We start from the raw sequence: 14,113 nt of genomic DNA, 5'->3' as shown, positions 1-14,113 counted from the left end.
AAGGTGCCCTTTTAGATAGGTTCAGTGAGAGAGAGGGGATTTAAAATAAAAGCAATCCAAACAAGGTGCACAGACTGCTCAGAGGAAATAGAAGGAAGCTACTTAGTTTTCAGTACTTGTACACACATATATACATACATGTATGTATATACACATATGCATATATTTCATGTGTATTAGCATACCTATACTTGTGTGTATATATAAGCAGGTATCATAATATATCAGCGTATATATACATGTATTATACATATGTGTATATACATAATGTCTAATATGTGAATATATATGCTACTGTATATTTGTGTTACATGTCATGTGTATATATATGCTAATATATGGTACCTGCTTAGAAATCAAATTGCAGGGCATGACTGGGAAGCTTTACTATTCTGTTTTTATAAAATTCTATTAATTCCTTGTTCCTGTTGCTAGACAAAACTTTCCGACTACAACATTTTTAAACAAAACATGAAGACTTGGTTTAACTAAAACATTTAGTGAATTCATGATTTTAAAAGTTCTGGAAGAAATAAATAGGGTCTTCCTGTTAGGAGTATGAGTCAAAAGTGTTTTTCTGTTTTGGCAGGTATCTCAGTATTGAAATATTAAATAGACTTGAAAAAGCTGAGTAAACACTTTCAGTAGAAGTTACTGTCTAAAGCAAAGTACTGGAAAACATTCACTTGGTTATTTGTATAATTGTATACAAATGTATATGCAAGGCTATAATCCCACTATATTCTCAGTATGATAAGTCACAGAGCTGATTAAAAGATTGGAAATAATTAAAGCAGCTTTCATTCTCTAGTTTAGTTGTTCTTTTTAAATGTCATTCAGTATTTCTTTATGAAAAATATATAGGGACAATTGCATCCTTTGGGTTTTTTCCTCCCACCTTTTTCCCTTCAAATTTAGATCTTTTCACTAGAGAGAGGGATAAAAAGAAACTATTAACTGCTAATTTTTCTCATTCTGATTTAATATTAAAAAGCAAAAAATACAAAAGCTTTTTTAAAAAAAATTGTAACAGAATATAGCTTGAAAATTCTTTGATAGCTTTAGAGAGATTTTTACGAAACCACTTTATATATAAACTTGATTTTTGGCTATATTTTAGACAATGCATCTCACTTATTTCCATCCATGGTATATTTTTTGTAGATTTTAATTGTCTTATTACAGTCTACAAACCAAATGTAAAATATGCTCAATCCCAGTCAGGTAGGATTATAGCAATACACCACAGAAATACCCCTTGGTAAATTCTACCTGAAGTGCTATTTGATTTGATTGAATATATAACAAGACCAACTAAGAAGAAAGCAGCATGGATTTGAGTTTGCATGGATAGGTGTCACTTTGTGATGGGAAGGAATCTGGGTTTTCGCTTTCCAGAAGCTGGTGTGCAAATGAGCTTTTTATCACCTGGAACCTTTAGAGAGCTGGAGGGTTTGGGTGAGATGTCTCACAGGCACCGTTCGTTCCACAGGTTGCTTAAGACTGTCATTTTCTTTTGTTCTTGCCTGTACGATAGTGGTGACCAGGAATTAATCCAGAGCATCTATTAACAATTTTGTGGCTGAAGTTGTATTTTGAGTCTAAGTGAGAATTCCTTCTGCAATTTGTACTCTACAGAAGCACAAAATATGAAAGTTGTTGAGAAGCTGTGCAGGTGAAATAGATGTGTATAGTTTAGCAAATTATAAACTAGACATCCACATGCAGTCCTACTCAGCTGACCAAATATAGCTGGTTTTTAGCCTCAATTTTTCAGGTGATCAGTGAAGCCTGAGAGTACTCCTTGCACCAGAGAAGCAAGGAGTTTTCCAGTATTATTTTGGTAATTATTTTGCCTTACGTGCTTGAGCTGTTGCAGCAGAAGGTTTGTGAGGAGTTTCATTTTCCTGCCTTCAAATATCGTACTTAATTGTTTCTGTATTAAGTTTAACTGAAAAATCTAACACAGGCTTTCTCTGATTTGGCTCTTTCAGGTGAACTTTTTCTCTGAAGAAAACTGTGATTTTAATTCTTTAAGTTTAAAATTTGTGGTGTGGTCTCTGTTTTTTTTTTTTTACTGTCAAACTCTCAGTAGATCAGTGCCTAAGAGTTCAATGAAGTTAGTTTGGACTTTTGCATATATCAGTAATATTCTGAATTGAGTCAGAATAGTAGTAGACTAGTAGTAGACCAGTTGTTAACCATTGGTTACCAAAGGAAAGTTGTTCTACTTTGCTTTTTATTGTTCCCCATTTTTTCTGAGGAATGATTCATTATTTAAATAAGTAGAAATCTTTAAATTTTGAGGGCTTGTATTTCAAAAATCATTCTTGACTTGTGATTGAGAGGATCTTGTAAATTTGTGAAGTCAGGAAGATACTCTAGGCTCATGCTTCTGGTTTTTTTTTTTTGAAAGTTTTGCAAATACTTGCTGGAGCTGCTTTCTGTTCCTAGCTTTAATTCTTTATTAAGATGCTTGAAATATCATTTTCTAACTCTTGATGCAAATATCAAACTTAAAATTAACTTAACCCTGTTTGAGGGCTCTAATATGGTGGTTGTGTTTGCTGAAATCACTTGCTTCCAACAGCTGAATGGTGTACCTGTTTTCTGGCTTAACCTACAGCATCCACTTGTCTGCCACAGCTTCTATTACACTCGGTTAAAGGAAGTAACTCTTCTTAACATTGCTTAACTTTCCTAAGAAATACTTCTAACTAGTTATTTTGAAAGGCTTCAGCTCCCCGAGAACTCTGTGGTCATTGCTCTGGGTACTAAAACTAGAGCTGTCACCGTTGTTTGTCAAGGTAATGAAAGTATTACTGGAACAACTTAAAACTACTCTTAGAGGTATATTTAGTTTTGTCAGCTGCTAGTAATTGGCCTGCCCCACTGTTTTGGAAGGAATTAAATGTTTTAGAGAGGTATTTATATGATATTTAATCCAAAAATCAGTATCAGTAGGGTTTAGTACTGTTTGAGTAAAAAGGGTTCCAGCATATTTATTCATTATCATACTTACAGATGCTGGTCTGGAACAACCTATCCAACTGAAATCTGATCTGATAATAACAAACTAAGCTTTGTGTTTATTTTATGTTGTTTATATATATACATGCATATGTATTTACCTTTTTTGTAAAAAACATAGTGATCTCTTTAAAACCAAACTTTTAATAGGTGATTATATGTAAGCAGTCATGTAAGGACTCCTGATTGTACAGGAATTCTATCAAAATGGTTGTCTTTCCAGGCAACATCATACATTGGTCAAAAGGTGGATATTTACTTCATCTAGAAACTTGCAAGAAATACATAGTTGTGACCCTTAAGGATGGAGTTGCTATTCTGTGAGAAGAGAAAATGAAAGCTTATTTTCAGTTAACTGGAAGGTTTACTTGTACTTTGCTCTCAAATCTAGCATGATTTAGTAACAAAATGTTAGTAACTGAACCAGGATAAAAGTCACAAATTAAAACTAATTAAATTTTGCAGCAATCAAATGAAAAAGACAGATGTGTAAAGCCTTTAACAAGCATATATTCAACCATGGCAATTAGCAAAACTTTATATATTTAAAATAAAGCATGACTGAATCTGTCCCCCTTCTGCTCCAATTCCTGTATTGGGAAATTTTGATGTGAAGAAGCGGTATTAAAGGAGAAAGTAAAGCCTTGCATAACCTGGATAAAAAAGGGTGTGATTCTAAGAAGTTTGGGGAGGAAATAGATTTTATAGGAAGTAATTAAGAACCAAGGTGATGATTTTTACTTAACATGAATCAGATCAAAAATCTACTCGCTGCAGGGGCCAGGAATGAGCAAGTGTTGTCAGAACATTTGGATGCTGAACTTCAAAAAGACTTTTCTCTGTCATTCTTAATGTTTGCAGATGCGGATCAGCAAGTCCCTCATACAGACATGCGTGAACAAGCAAGAGATCCAAAACGAGGGCAAGCGAGCCATTTGATAGATTTTTTTAGTTATATAATGCCAAGTACATTATTTCAGAATTATTTACTCAGTGCTGTTTGACAGTTGGAGTAAAACACCTATGTCCATCCGTGATGTACTTTTTTCTTTTTCTTTTTGGTGAGACTGGCTTTCCAACTATTTTACCTTTACTTTGAAGGTAGAGATTCCACAATAAAATGCTTGCATATCAGCGTTTTACCACTCTTCTCTACATACAATTGGATGTGACTGCATTCTCAGAATATCAATATAATTCTTTCCTGAGAAACTATTTTTCTATCAGCCAGAAGCCTAATACTGACTTATTAATAGATAAAACATGTTTAACCTATTTATGAATTAATATTCTAAGATGTGGGCTCTAGAGCTGATTAAAAAAAAAAATCCAATGCCCTCATAAATGTTGAGAAAAGGAGTAGCACATAAATACCCTTCTCGGTTTGGATTGAGCAAACTTGTATATTTTTCTACTGAAGCACCAATATGGTTTTTATATCCATACTGAGTAGTCAGAAGTAGGTGAGGACAACGTTTCAGAAGTGTGAAAGCATTGAGTCCCACTATTAGGAGATCTCACTGATAGATAAACACTGACATTGACTGGGCCTGAAATTACATAGAAAGATTAAAAAAGCTAAACAGACTGACTTGTCACGAAGCTATCAAGCTGTAATATATTACTGGCCTGAATATTATTGACACATTGCAGAGAGGATTAGTGTCATTCATTTTTATGTAAGATAATGGGAAACAATGATGAGGAAAAACGAGGAAGAATTTTGGTAGTTAATCAGATCTAAGAAGGGATAGGAAATTAAAACAACAACAACAAAAAAATCATTTTTTTGAATGATTTTTGAATGAAATAGGAAAGTGTTTCTAATTTTTCCATCCTTCCCCAAAGCCTCAGGTGATTGTACCCCTAATGAATAGCCAAAATAACCCCGAGCATTTTTAACACATTCTCATAAGATTGATTTGAAGGAAATTACAAGTGCTTCAGGACGGTCTAAATAAATGACAAATGATGTCAGAAGTGAAACTTTCTGGCTTTTAAAATCAGTCACATTTCTCTGTATTGGGAAAAACAATGAGGTCAATACCTCACTAGCATGTGCATCCTACAGAAGAAGGGCAAAGCAGCGGTCTTACTACTAATGAGGTTCATAGCTCAAGGAGATATTCTCATTTTCAGTGCAGAGAAATTTTATGAAGACTTGGCTTCATCTGTAAATCTGGTCTTATTTTCATGCGCTCTAACTGCATTTTAACCAGCTTTTTTCCTTTCCTTTTTTCTCTCTTTGCATGCTTTATTTCTTTTGTTTGAACATTAGGAGCAAAAGCGTATAGATGGCACCACCCGTGAGGTGAAAAAGGTTAGAAAAGCCAGGAACAGACGCCAGGAGTGGAATATGATGGCATATGACAAAGAGCTTAGACCTGACAACAGGTTGTCTCAAAGTGTGTACCATGGAGCATCTTCCGAGGGATCACTGTCCCCAGATACTAGGTCTGTTTACAGCAAAGCTGTTTGTTATACCACAGTTGTATGTTCAGAAATACTGAGCAGAATTAGGTGCTTTTACAGGCTGCAAATAGTTAGAATGATGAAACATACGATGCATGTTTTAAAGTTCTTCTCAAAAGTATTTTAAAGCACAAATAACAAATTCTGTAATTAATGATTTTTTCTTCCCTCAGCTTCAGATGAGCATTTTGTCGTCATAATGTTATGCACTGTAGTGAAATAAGTGTTTGCTGCATACTTTATATTTGATCTTGAGTAGTAGTAGCTGCAAAAGCATTTAAATCTGTCTCTACTAGATAATGTCAGTACCTCTTCCTTCATCTCTAGTTTGTTGTATGTTATGCTGCCGATAGCTTAATAAATATTTTTCTGTGATCAACTCAGGCATACTTTTGCCTCTAACAGAATGCTTTAGTGGGGGCACAGTTCAGCTTTATTGATGTTACATTTGTCTAAAAAGCAAACTACAAAACCAGATGCAACATTATTGCTTGAAATAGCAGAAATCTGCTTAGACACATAGCAGAATTCATCTTTGTCTGAGATTCCCTTTGAGCTCAGTAGGAGTTACCTTCTGGTGTGCACAGAAGTCTTGAGTTTGTTCGCTAAGCTGGTCTCACTAGAGGATTTTCCCTCTTATTTTATTTCTCTGTCATGGTTAATTGCAGCAGTAATGTTAGGGATAGATAGAACCTACTGGAAAAAGTGCGTGAAAACTTAGTGTTTAAATTGTTGAATGGCTGGGTTGAGGAAGCAGCCACCACTGCAGAAGTGTGGACTGATACCTTTAGTCTGCTGTCCAGTGGCGATTAATTTAAAAAGAAAAATCTACTGAGACCTTTGTATATGTAATGTTTTGGTCTTTGCGAAGAGTAATCATCTTGTAATTGAAACAAAAAATGTAAAGAAAATTGCTACTGCTGTTTCAATAATTTATTCAGACCCCCTCTCTCTGTCTAAAATCCTTTAATCACTAATTTTTTTTTAGTTTCTAATGCAAAACACTGTCTCCTGTTTGTCAGTCTGTAATGTTTCATTAAGACTATGCTTTCCACAGGTTGATCTGGTAAAATGACATCGGTGTTCAGCTGTCAAGTGCAAGATGTGGATTTTTTCATCATCTGAGTTCTGCCTTTCACACATTTTGAGTCTTTTTCTGGCCTTAACATGTTGCTTCCAGGATTCCTGAGATTAAATAGTCATATTGAAGTGATTTGTTTTTATCTCCCAGCAACGTCAACATGTATTTGCCTATTTGCAGATATCCATAATATTTGCAATCTGTAGGATTTTTTTAAGCAGAAATTGTAGGATGCATGATTGTGTTGGATATAGATGTTGTGGTATGACAGATATCTTGTACTTATATAAGCCTTTCAAATTTTGTAATGTATGGAAAACTTTAAATTTCAGTGAATCAAATATCAGTGATTGAATCCTGAAATCTGTTTTACATGCATGAAGGGTTAATTTTGTGAGTGGTAGTGAGGTGGAGAGAAGGCTTTCTATTTTATCTTGGGGTAGTCTTAGCTGTAGGAACTAAGCTATAAAAACACCCATATATATAGAAATAAGTACTGGTTTCAGAGACATTTTTATGCTGACAGCTACTGCATGAGCAGTGTTTTATAAATAAGGTCCCAAAGAAGTGTATTTGGCTATATTGTGATTCTTTTTTAATGCTAAAGTAAAAAAAAGCTCATGTTTCTTCTCGTTTGCTAATTGTAAGGCTTACGCATTAAACATTGACATCCAAGTGTCCAGACTGTGGCAATTTACAATGTATTTGTTATACTTATTGTACTTTAGAGAGAGAAACACAAGCTGAATCCAAACAGAAACCAGCAAATTAATGTGAGAAAAGTAAGAACAAGAAAAGAAGAGTGGGAGAGAAGGAAAATGGGCATTGAGTTCATGAGTGACGCAAAGAAAATGGAACAGGCAGGAAGCATGAAAGAGGACAAAATGCCCAAAGGGTTTGTCATTTTGTTTTACTCAAAGCCCTGGCTTTTTGTTGCTTACCTTGCTTCCAGTCTTACAGATAAGTGCATCAGTTTACTGTGTTCACTAAAAGCCAGGCTGCATGATTGTTATTTACTAAAACAACTGTTTGCAGTAATGGGATGAAGAGATCCTTTTGCTCCCTCTCTTGGGCTTATTTGACAGAGCATCCTAGACTTTGTATCTTTATGAACTCTCTGCTCAACTAATATTTACGTTTCCCAGTTTCTGTAGGCCTTTCCAGCAAAATTAATTGTGCAAAAAAAAAAAGCGTTTTCTAACTTGAAATTGGTTTTCTCCGCTTCGGTAAAATATATTCTTCTGCATAGTTGTGAGTGCTTGCAGTATTGCTTTACTTTTTCTGCTGCCATTGTTAACTTAAGGCAGGTCTGATAAGTATTACCATTGTCAAAATCATTGACCAAAGAAATATGCCTCCTTATGGCTACTAAAGAACTCTAAAATCTAGAGAAAGCTCTAATTTTTTTTGCCTTTTTTAAAGTCTGCATTATAGGAGGACATTCTGCATGTGGCTAGTATGCTGAAATATTGAAAACATTCAGTTTCAGTCCTTTTATGCTGACTTGTCAGACTAATTTATTTTCAAGTCATGTTAAGCTGAATCATAATTTTTGTTGCATTTGTTCTTGTGCTTTCCGTGGACTTACAAGGACTGGTGCTTGATAATCAGGGAGTCCTGTTGCAAGAAAAATAATTCTGATTGCATTCTTTTTAGCTTTTCTTGTGAGCTATTTAGATAATACCCTGTAACACTCACATAATCTGTTCTTCTGCATCCATTTACTTTAATTTTAGGTCCCATGCATCTGATGTTACAGATTATTCTTACCCTGCTACTCCGAATCATTCCCTCCATCAGCAGATAGCAATGCCTTCATATGGAACAGCAGATGGTCCACAGTACATGGCAGCATCCCAAAGCCATGAGCATGAATACAGACCACCTTCCACCACTGTACGACATGCCACTTTAAACAGACCTCAGCAACCGCCTCCACCACCACCCCAGCCTTCAGATGGCCAGCATAGCTCAGTACCTGTGGTACCAGCAGAATATGGGTAAAACTCCTGATTTCTTCCAATGAATTCTTGACAAAACTAAAGGGATGCGTGTTTTTCATAATCATTGTAACATATAATGCATACACACAAAAAGACCCCAAATACATTAGTTATCTCCCTGGGGAGGAGAGAAAAAAAATTGGTATAATATCTATGTATGAACTGGATTTAAGTGAAGAAATAGTGAAAGCAGAAATAATGAACTGTTTATTGAATGTGGTGAAATCAATATGCTTGTAAAATATTAAGGGTTCCTAATATAATATTAAAAGGGGGATAATTTTCCTTTAAAGTAGAAAATAGTTAGAATAATTTGAATAATATTTTAAAATTCAGGAAACGTGCAGAAAAAGTATTGCTGAATGTGATTAATGTGGCAGTCTCTGTTGCATCCCTGAAATGACTTTTTAAAGTAGCTTATGACAGAATTGGAAGGGATCTCCACAAACACAGAATCAAGTTCCCTACTGCCACAGACATCTCCATAGTTCAAGATATGAATTTATCAAACTCCTATGTAGATATTTTGCCTGAATGCATTCTGAAGGAAGGCTTGCTTCAGAGTACTGGCTCCTCTGATAGCAAGAAAACAGATGTTTTCTAACCAGTCTGTGCCTGTTCTTTTGCTTAAATAGCTTAAACTTTCAAGTTGTAACCGCAGGACAGTTGTAATCATTCTTGCCTGTGTTGTTTTAAACTAAGCAAGCCAAGGTTTTTCAGCCTCACTTGATGCATCCTGGGATAGCATTTGCCCGATTCGTGACTGTATCATGCTGTAGATGACTCAGTTATGCTATGATTGACTGCTCCAACCTGCATTTTCTCTGTTATTTCTAGTGTATAACAGAAATACTTGTGCTTAGTCCCCAGGTACATGACCATTGTCAGTGTATCACATTTGTCATACATTGACATGTATCACTGAATATCATCAGTAACTTTCCTTCAACTCCTGTCTCCTATATCTAGTTCTTTACCTACTTCATAACTCTTATATTAATTCCCGTTTTTTTTCTGCTTAAGAATTGTTTTAATGACATTTTAACAAAGAAATTAGCTCTTCCCTGATCCTACTCTTTAAAAGTATTAATCAAATGTATCAATTTAACTAAATAATATTTAAATTGATAAACTTGACTAAAGAAGCACGAGATGCATGATATATCTTTGAGTAAATCTCTCCATTCATACTTTCCATTGTCCTCCACGCCAATGTTTTTTATTATCAATATTTGTTCTAACACTTGGTCTTCTATGGAAGTGAGATGCGTAGTCCACAGTTTTCTTGGTCCCTTCTTCATCATAGGCATGGTACTTAATATTCTCACAGAGTAGATGTTTAATAACAAATATAGCTTTATACTTAACTAGGCAGGTGTATTAAGATAAAAATCTCACTTTTTGTGGAGTGCTGAAAGGACACTGCCTTAAACTTTGTCATCTGCCTTAAATCTCAATGCATTATCGATATTTGACAATTCATATGTTTAAAATCACTTGCATATTTAACTCACCAGTTTAAATTCCTTTTGATTTTTTTTTTAGCTGAGGTTGGATGAGAGCAGATTAAGGGGTTATGATTCTGTAAGTCCTAACTTTCAATGCATTAAATGTTTTTGTTCTGTTTTATATAGGATGCTTCCAGCTCAGATGGTGGATTATTACAATCCTACAGGTCCTCCCCCCCCTCCTCCTCCCCCTATGATTCCTTCAGCACAAACTGCATTTGTTAGTCCCCTTCAGCTTCCTGCGCCGCCTTCCCATTCTGGACTGGTGACTGGCTCTACATATGCAGCTACTCATCCTCCTCCTTCTGGTGGGCTTGTTGTTACTGCTCCTCCTCCTCCGGGCCCACCTCCTCCCCCTCCAGGCCCCCCTGCTACAGGTTCATCCCTCTCTTCCTCCCCAATGCACGCTCCTCCAGCTACGGAGGCAAAACGTCACGAACCTGCGCAGCCGCCAATAAGTGATGCACGGAGCGATCTTCTTGCTGCCATTCGAATGGGTAAGTGGATGCTGAGTTTTAGCTATTTCTTTTTTTCAGTGAAAGCACTGTGTTTTCCAGTGATCTCAGATCACGGCTTCTGTTCCCAACTGGGCGGAATGTCATTGAGAGCCCAGTTAACTGCAGGTGCCACACACCTATTCTAACATTTGTCAGCCCTGACTTTGGATTTTTTCTGAAGCCTAATGTTCCAAGATGTACAGCTTTGTTAATAGTGTTTAGTGTTTGTGTGGACATGACCAAACGAAACCAGTACTTGTGTCCATTATGTAAAGTAGCCAGTAGATGTACATGGATGTTTGGTTCTGTTCAGAAGAACCGAGTTATCCAACACCAGGCTTCAGCCCACTGATTTTTAACCAGTGACTAATGGCTGTTCCTGACTTTGCTTACAATATGGAGCTGTAGGTCTGATGGTATTTCCAAATACAATTATGAAAACTTTCATCTTCAGATCAAAAGGACCCATACAGTTGTGAATACTTAGTTTAAACATATTGTTGGCAGAAGTCTAGAAGTATTCAGTCTCTGAGAATGGATTCCAATCTGCCTTTTTTGTCTTTCCTTGCTCAGGGAGGCTCTCTAACTCAGTGGTTTCTTTTTTTCCCTCCTTCCTGAGTATATTGTTAGAATACAAAAAACTCGCCAGTAACAATATGAAATTTAAAATCTCTTGTGCAGAAAACTTTGTCTGAGAGTAATTGTCTCTACAGGAATTCAGCTGAAAAAGGTGCAGGAGCAACGTGAGCAAGAAGCAAAGCGAGAGCCTGTTGGAAATGATGTGGCAACCATCCTTTCAAGACGCATTGCCGTGGAATACAGTGATTCTGATGATGATTCAGAGTTTGATGAGAACGATTGGTCAGATTGAACCAGGTCCAAGCCCAGTGGCAAGTTCACTCGGCTTCAGTGATTGCTTTCTTAGCAAGGTGTAAAGCAGGACGTTGGCATGTATTAAGGCTAGCGATCGAAGTGCTAAATTGAATTGGTATTATTCAGAATGCTGTAGCTTAGCAACTCTGGTAATAATGATGTGATTATGTTTATGCAGATCAGAAACTTGTCTTTCAGTATTTACCGCATAATACTTAAGTGCCACTAAATGTAGCAAATCATGTGCTGCGTGCAAAATATGCTGCAGTTGTTGCACTGTTACAGAACCAGCATTTTATTTTACTTTCCTGATCTTGAAGGGATAATTTTTTTTTTTACTTATTCTTTTAACTATGTAAGCTACTGTTAGGTACTTGTGAATTGGTCTGGTTGTTAGTCTTTGAGGGCAGTTAACTATATGACTGAGTGAAGTGTTGAGTTCCATAAATATGACTTCAGCTTTTTTTATTAGTTACTAATTTTGCCTACCTTAGTCTATTTTTAATCACTTCTGGACTTAGGGTTTTTTTGCCTACAGAGTAGATTTTTAGGTAATCTTTCTTTTTATCTTAAAAATGTAACAGATGATGAAATGTATGCTTTGAAGAATGAATCCACATGATCCAAAATTAATGTTTTGTGAGCAGACTGGATAAGTTTGTAACAGTGCCAGCTCTAGGTTGCTGGCTGCTTGTTGGGTAGAGTGCTGGGGGGGTCTCAGGTAGGTAGCAGATGCATGTCCACATTACAAATGAAAGTTAAAATACCTGTAGAGCTTTTCAGTTTTATGATACAGATCAACTAGATGCAAAGACTTCAGGGTACACCTGGTAGAAGCCATATGATTATTGCAGTGTAGAAATGTTACTCTGTTACTAAAGAGTGGAACTTTTGTCAGTCCAGATTTAGCAATCGGATACACTTCACAAGTATTAAATGTGGTCTTTATGCCTGTAGGTATAAATGTTTGTAAATAAGTTTTGTTGTTGATTTGTATATGTATAGTCATGACAGATCACTTTCTGTTTCCTGTAGCATGTTTACTCAAAACTACTATTACTTTGAATGTATTTCTTTCCCAGTACATCCCATTGAAAAAACATTGGCAGTTAAAACAGTTTTAATGGCTGTTTAGGTACTCTGCCATATATACACACTTGTTTTCTCCTTCCCTAGGAACAGTTGCTGCCATGCTGTCTGTTTTCTTTAAAAATAATTCCTTTTTTTTCACAGTACAGTATTAAAATGTGTTTTTGTTTGTTTTTTTCTCTCTTCTGGACTGAGAGTCAGGCCGCTGCTTTGCCTAATGAGGTTTTTAAAAATGTATTCATAGTGGGGGAAGAGTTTTTTTTCCTTACCAGATTACAGTTTTAATCTTTGAAGTCTGTGTAATTTCAGGTCTAATATTTGGTAAAGCTCCTTTGTTCTTTGAGGGCCTGTTGGTTCTTTAAAAAAAAAAGTATGTAAAATAGAGAGAAATGGAAGATAATTATCTAACTTGTGTTTACACAATTAACAGTTTTAGTCCTGAGAATGTAACAGTCTAACACGATGTTTGCATGCGAACTGTTGGCTACTTCATTGCTGTTTAATCTGCGTATGATTTTCCAATCTGTGGTGGCTGTCTTTATGGTAGGGTGGTAACATGCTGCCTCAATGTTGGTGTTAACATTTATCACATAAAGTAAGACCAATCTCTGTGTAATGGTGAGCAACTACAGCTCTTCTTAATTGGTGGCAGCTGAAGGTACTCATCTCCATTTCAGCTGGAGCTGGTTTTTTCTTTGCCTTAAAATACAGAGTTGAAGTCTGCTTTATTTTGTGTCCTGCAGTGTGAGGTCTGCATCCACTGCAGAAGACAGAATTCAGGCCATAGCCCAATTGTGGTTTTCATCAGTCTATGAGAGATGGTTCGTACTGATCACCACCGTGCGCTTGCACAGTGGCTAGCAAAATGATTCTTTGGATGGGTAGGCTAAAAGTGCAACAGGGACTGCAGTGTTGCATCCCTGTGTAGGTGGGGAGGGTACTCTCAGTATTCTTTTAATACATGCTGAAATGAAATATCTCAGCAGAAAATTCTTTCCAATCTACTGAAATTTGATATGACAGAAGATATATTTTATGAGCACAGAGGTTGGGTGTGTCTGAAATTTTGTAATTTATGTTAATTTTAAATAATAAACATTAAACCAGCAATCAGTTGTGACCAGCTAAGATAATGTAGACTTTCAGTCAGAGTAGCCAAGCTGTTTTTCTGAACCTGCAATGTTGTTACATTCCTTTCAGTATTTTATTAATAAAATGTGAATTGAATTTAGTGATGTAAACTAACACTATTCTAGGCTGTTTTTATCAGTTTTATCATACTTTGAGTTGTGAATAAGTTACAAATATGAATAAAGTCTCACTTTTGAGCCTGTCTCTTTCCTTAGATTAGTAAGATTTTGCTATTAATCTTTATCCCTTATCAGTAAATAATGGAAATGAAAATGTAAGGCTTCCAAGTGCTATCTGTGATCCCAGGAGCCATGATTTTACTGGGGTGCAGGCTGGACTCTACAAAACCAGACTCCTTTAAGGTACTGCTGCTTCTCCTAACATGCATACTTACTTGTTCTTCTGCATCTTGGTTCAAGCTCCATGTTG

The 14,113-nt window shown here is 36.1% G+C and overlaps 1 protein-coding gene across 2 annotated transcripts in view; it reads left to right on the top strand.

Annotated features, from left to right (window-relative positions):
* The window catches only part of WASF3 (WASP family member 3), a 77,866-nt gene extending 63,991 nt beyond the window's left edge, over positions 1 to 13,875 (top strand). Inside the window, exons 7-10 of one of the 2 annotated variants that reach the window (XM_076328049.1) lie at positions 7,312 to 7,478; positions 8,320 to 8,583; positions 10,221 to 10,591; positions 11,305 to 13,875. In XM_076328049.1, the coding sequence (XP_076184164.1) occupies positions 7,312 to 7,478; positions 8,320 to 8,583; positions 10,221 to 10,591; positions 11,305 to 11,462 (960 nt within the window). In that variant the 3' untranslated portion in view covers positions 11,463 to 13,875. Of the gene's footprint in view, positions 1 to 5,308; positions 5,485 to 7,311; positions 7,479 to 8,319; positions 8,584 to 10,220; positions 10,592 to 11,304 lie in introns of both variants that reach the window. The other variant, XM_076328048.1, reaches the window with a different exon arrangement.
* The last annotated feature ends 238 nt before the right edge of the window (positions 13,876 to 14,113 follow it).

Source organism: Aptenodytes patagonicus, chromosome 1, assembly GCF_965638725.1.
Source record: "Aptenodytes patagonicus chromosome 1, bAptPat1.pri.cur, whole genome shotgun sequence".
NCBI lineage: Eukaryota > Metazoa > Chordata > Aves > Sphenisciformes > Spheniscidae > Aptenodytes > Aptenodytes patagonicus.
Note: the sequence above shows the minus strand (reverse complement) of the source record. Positions and strands in the feature narration are given on the sequence as shown.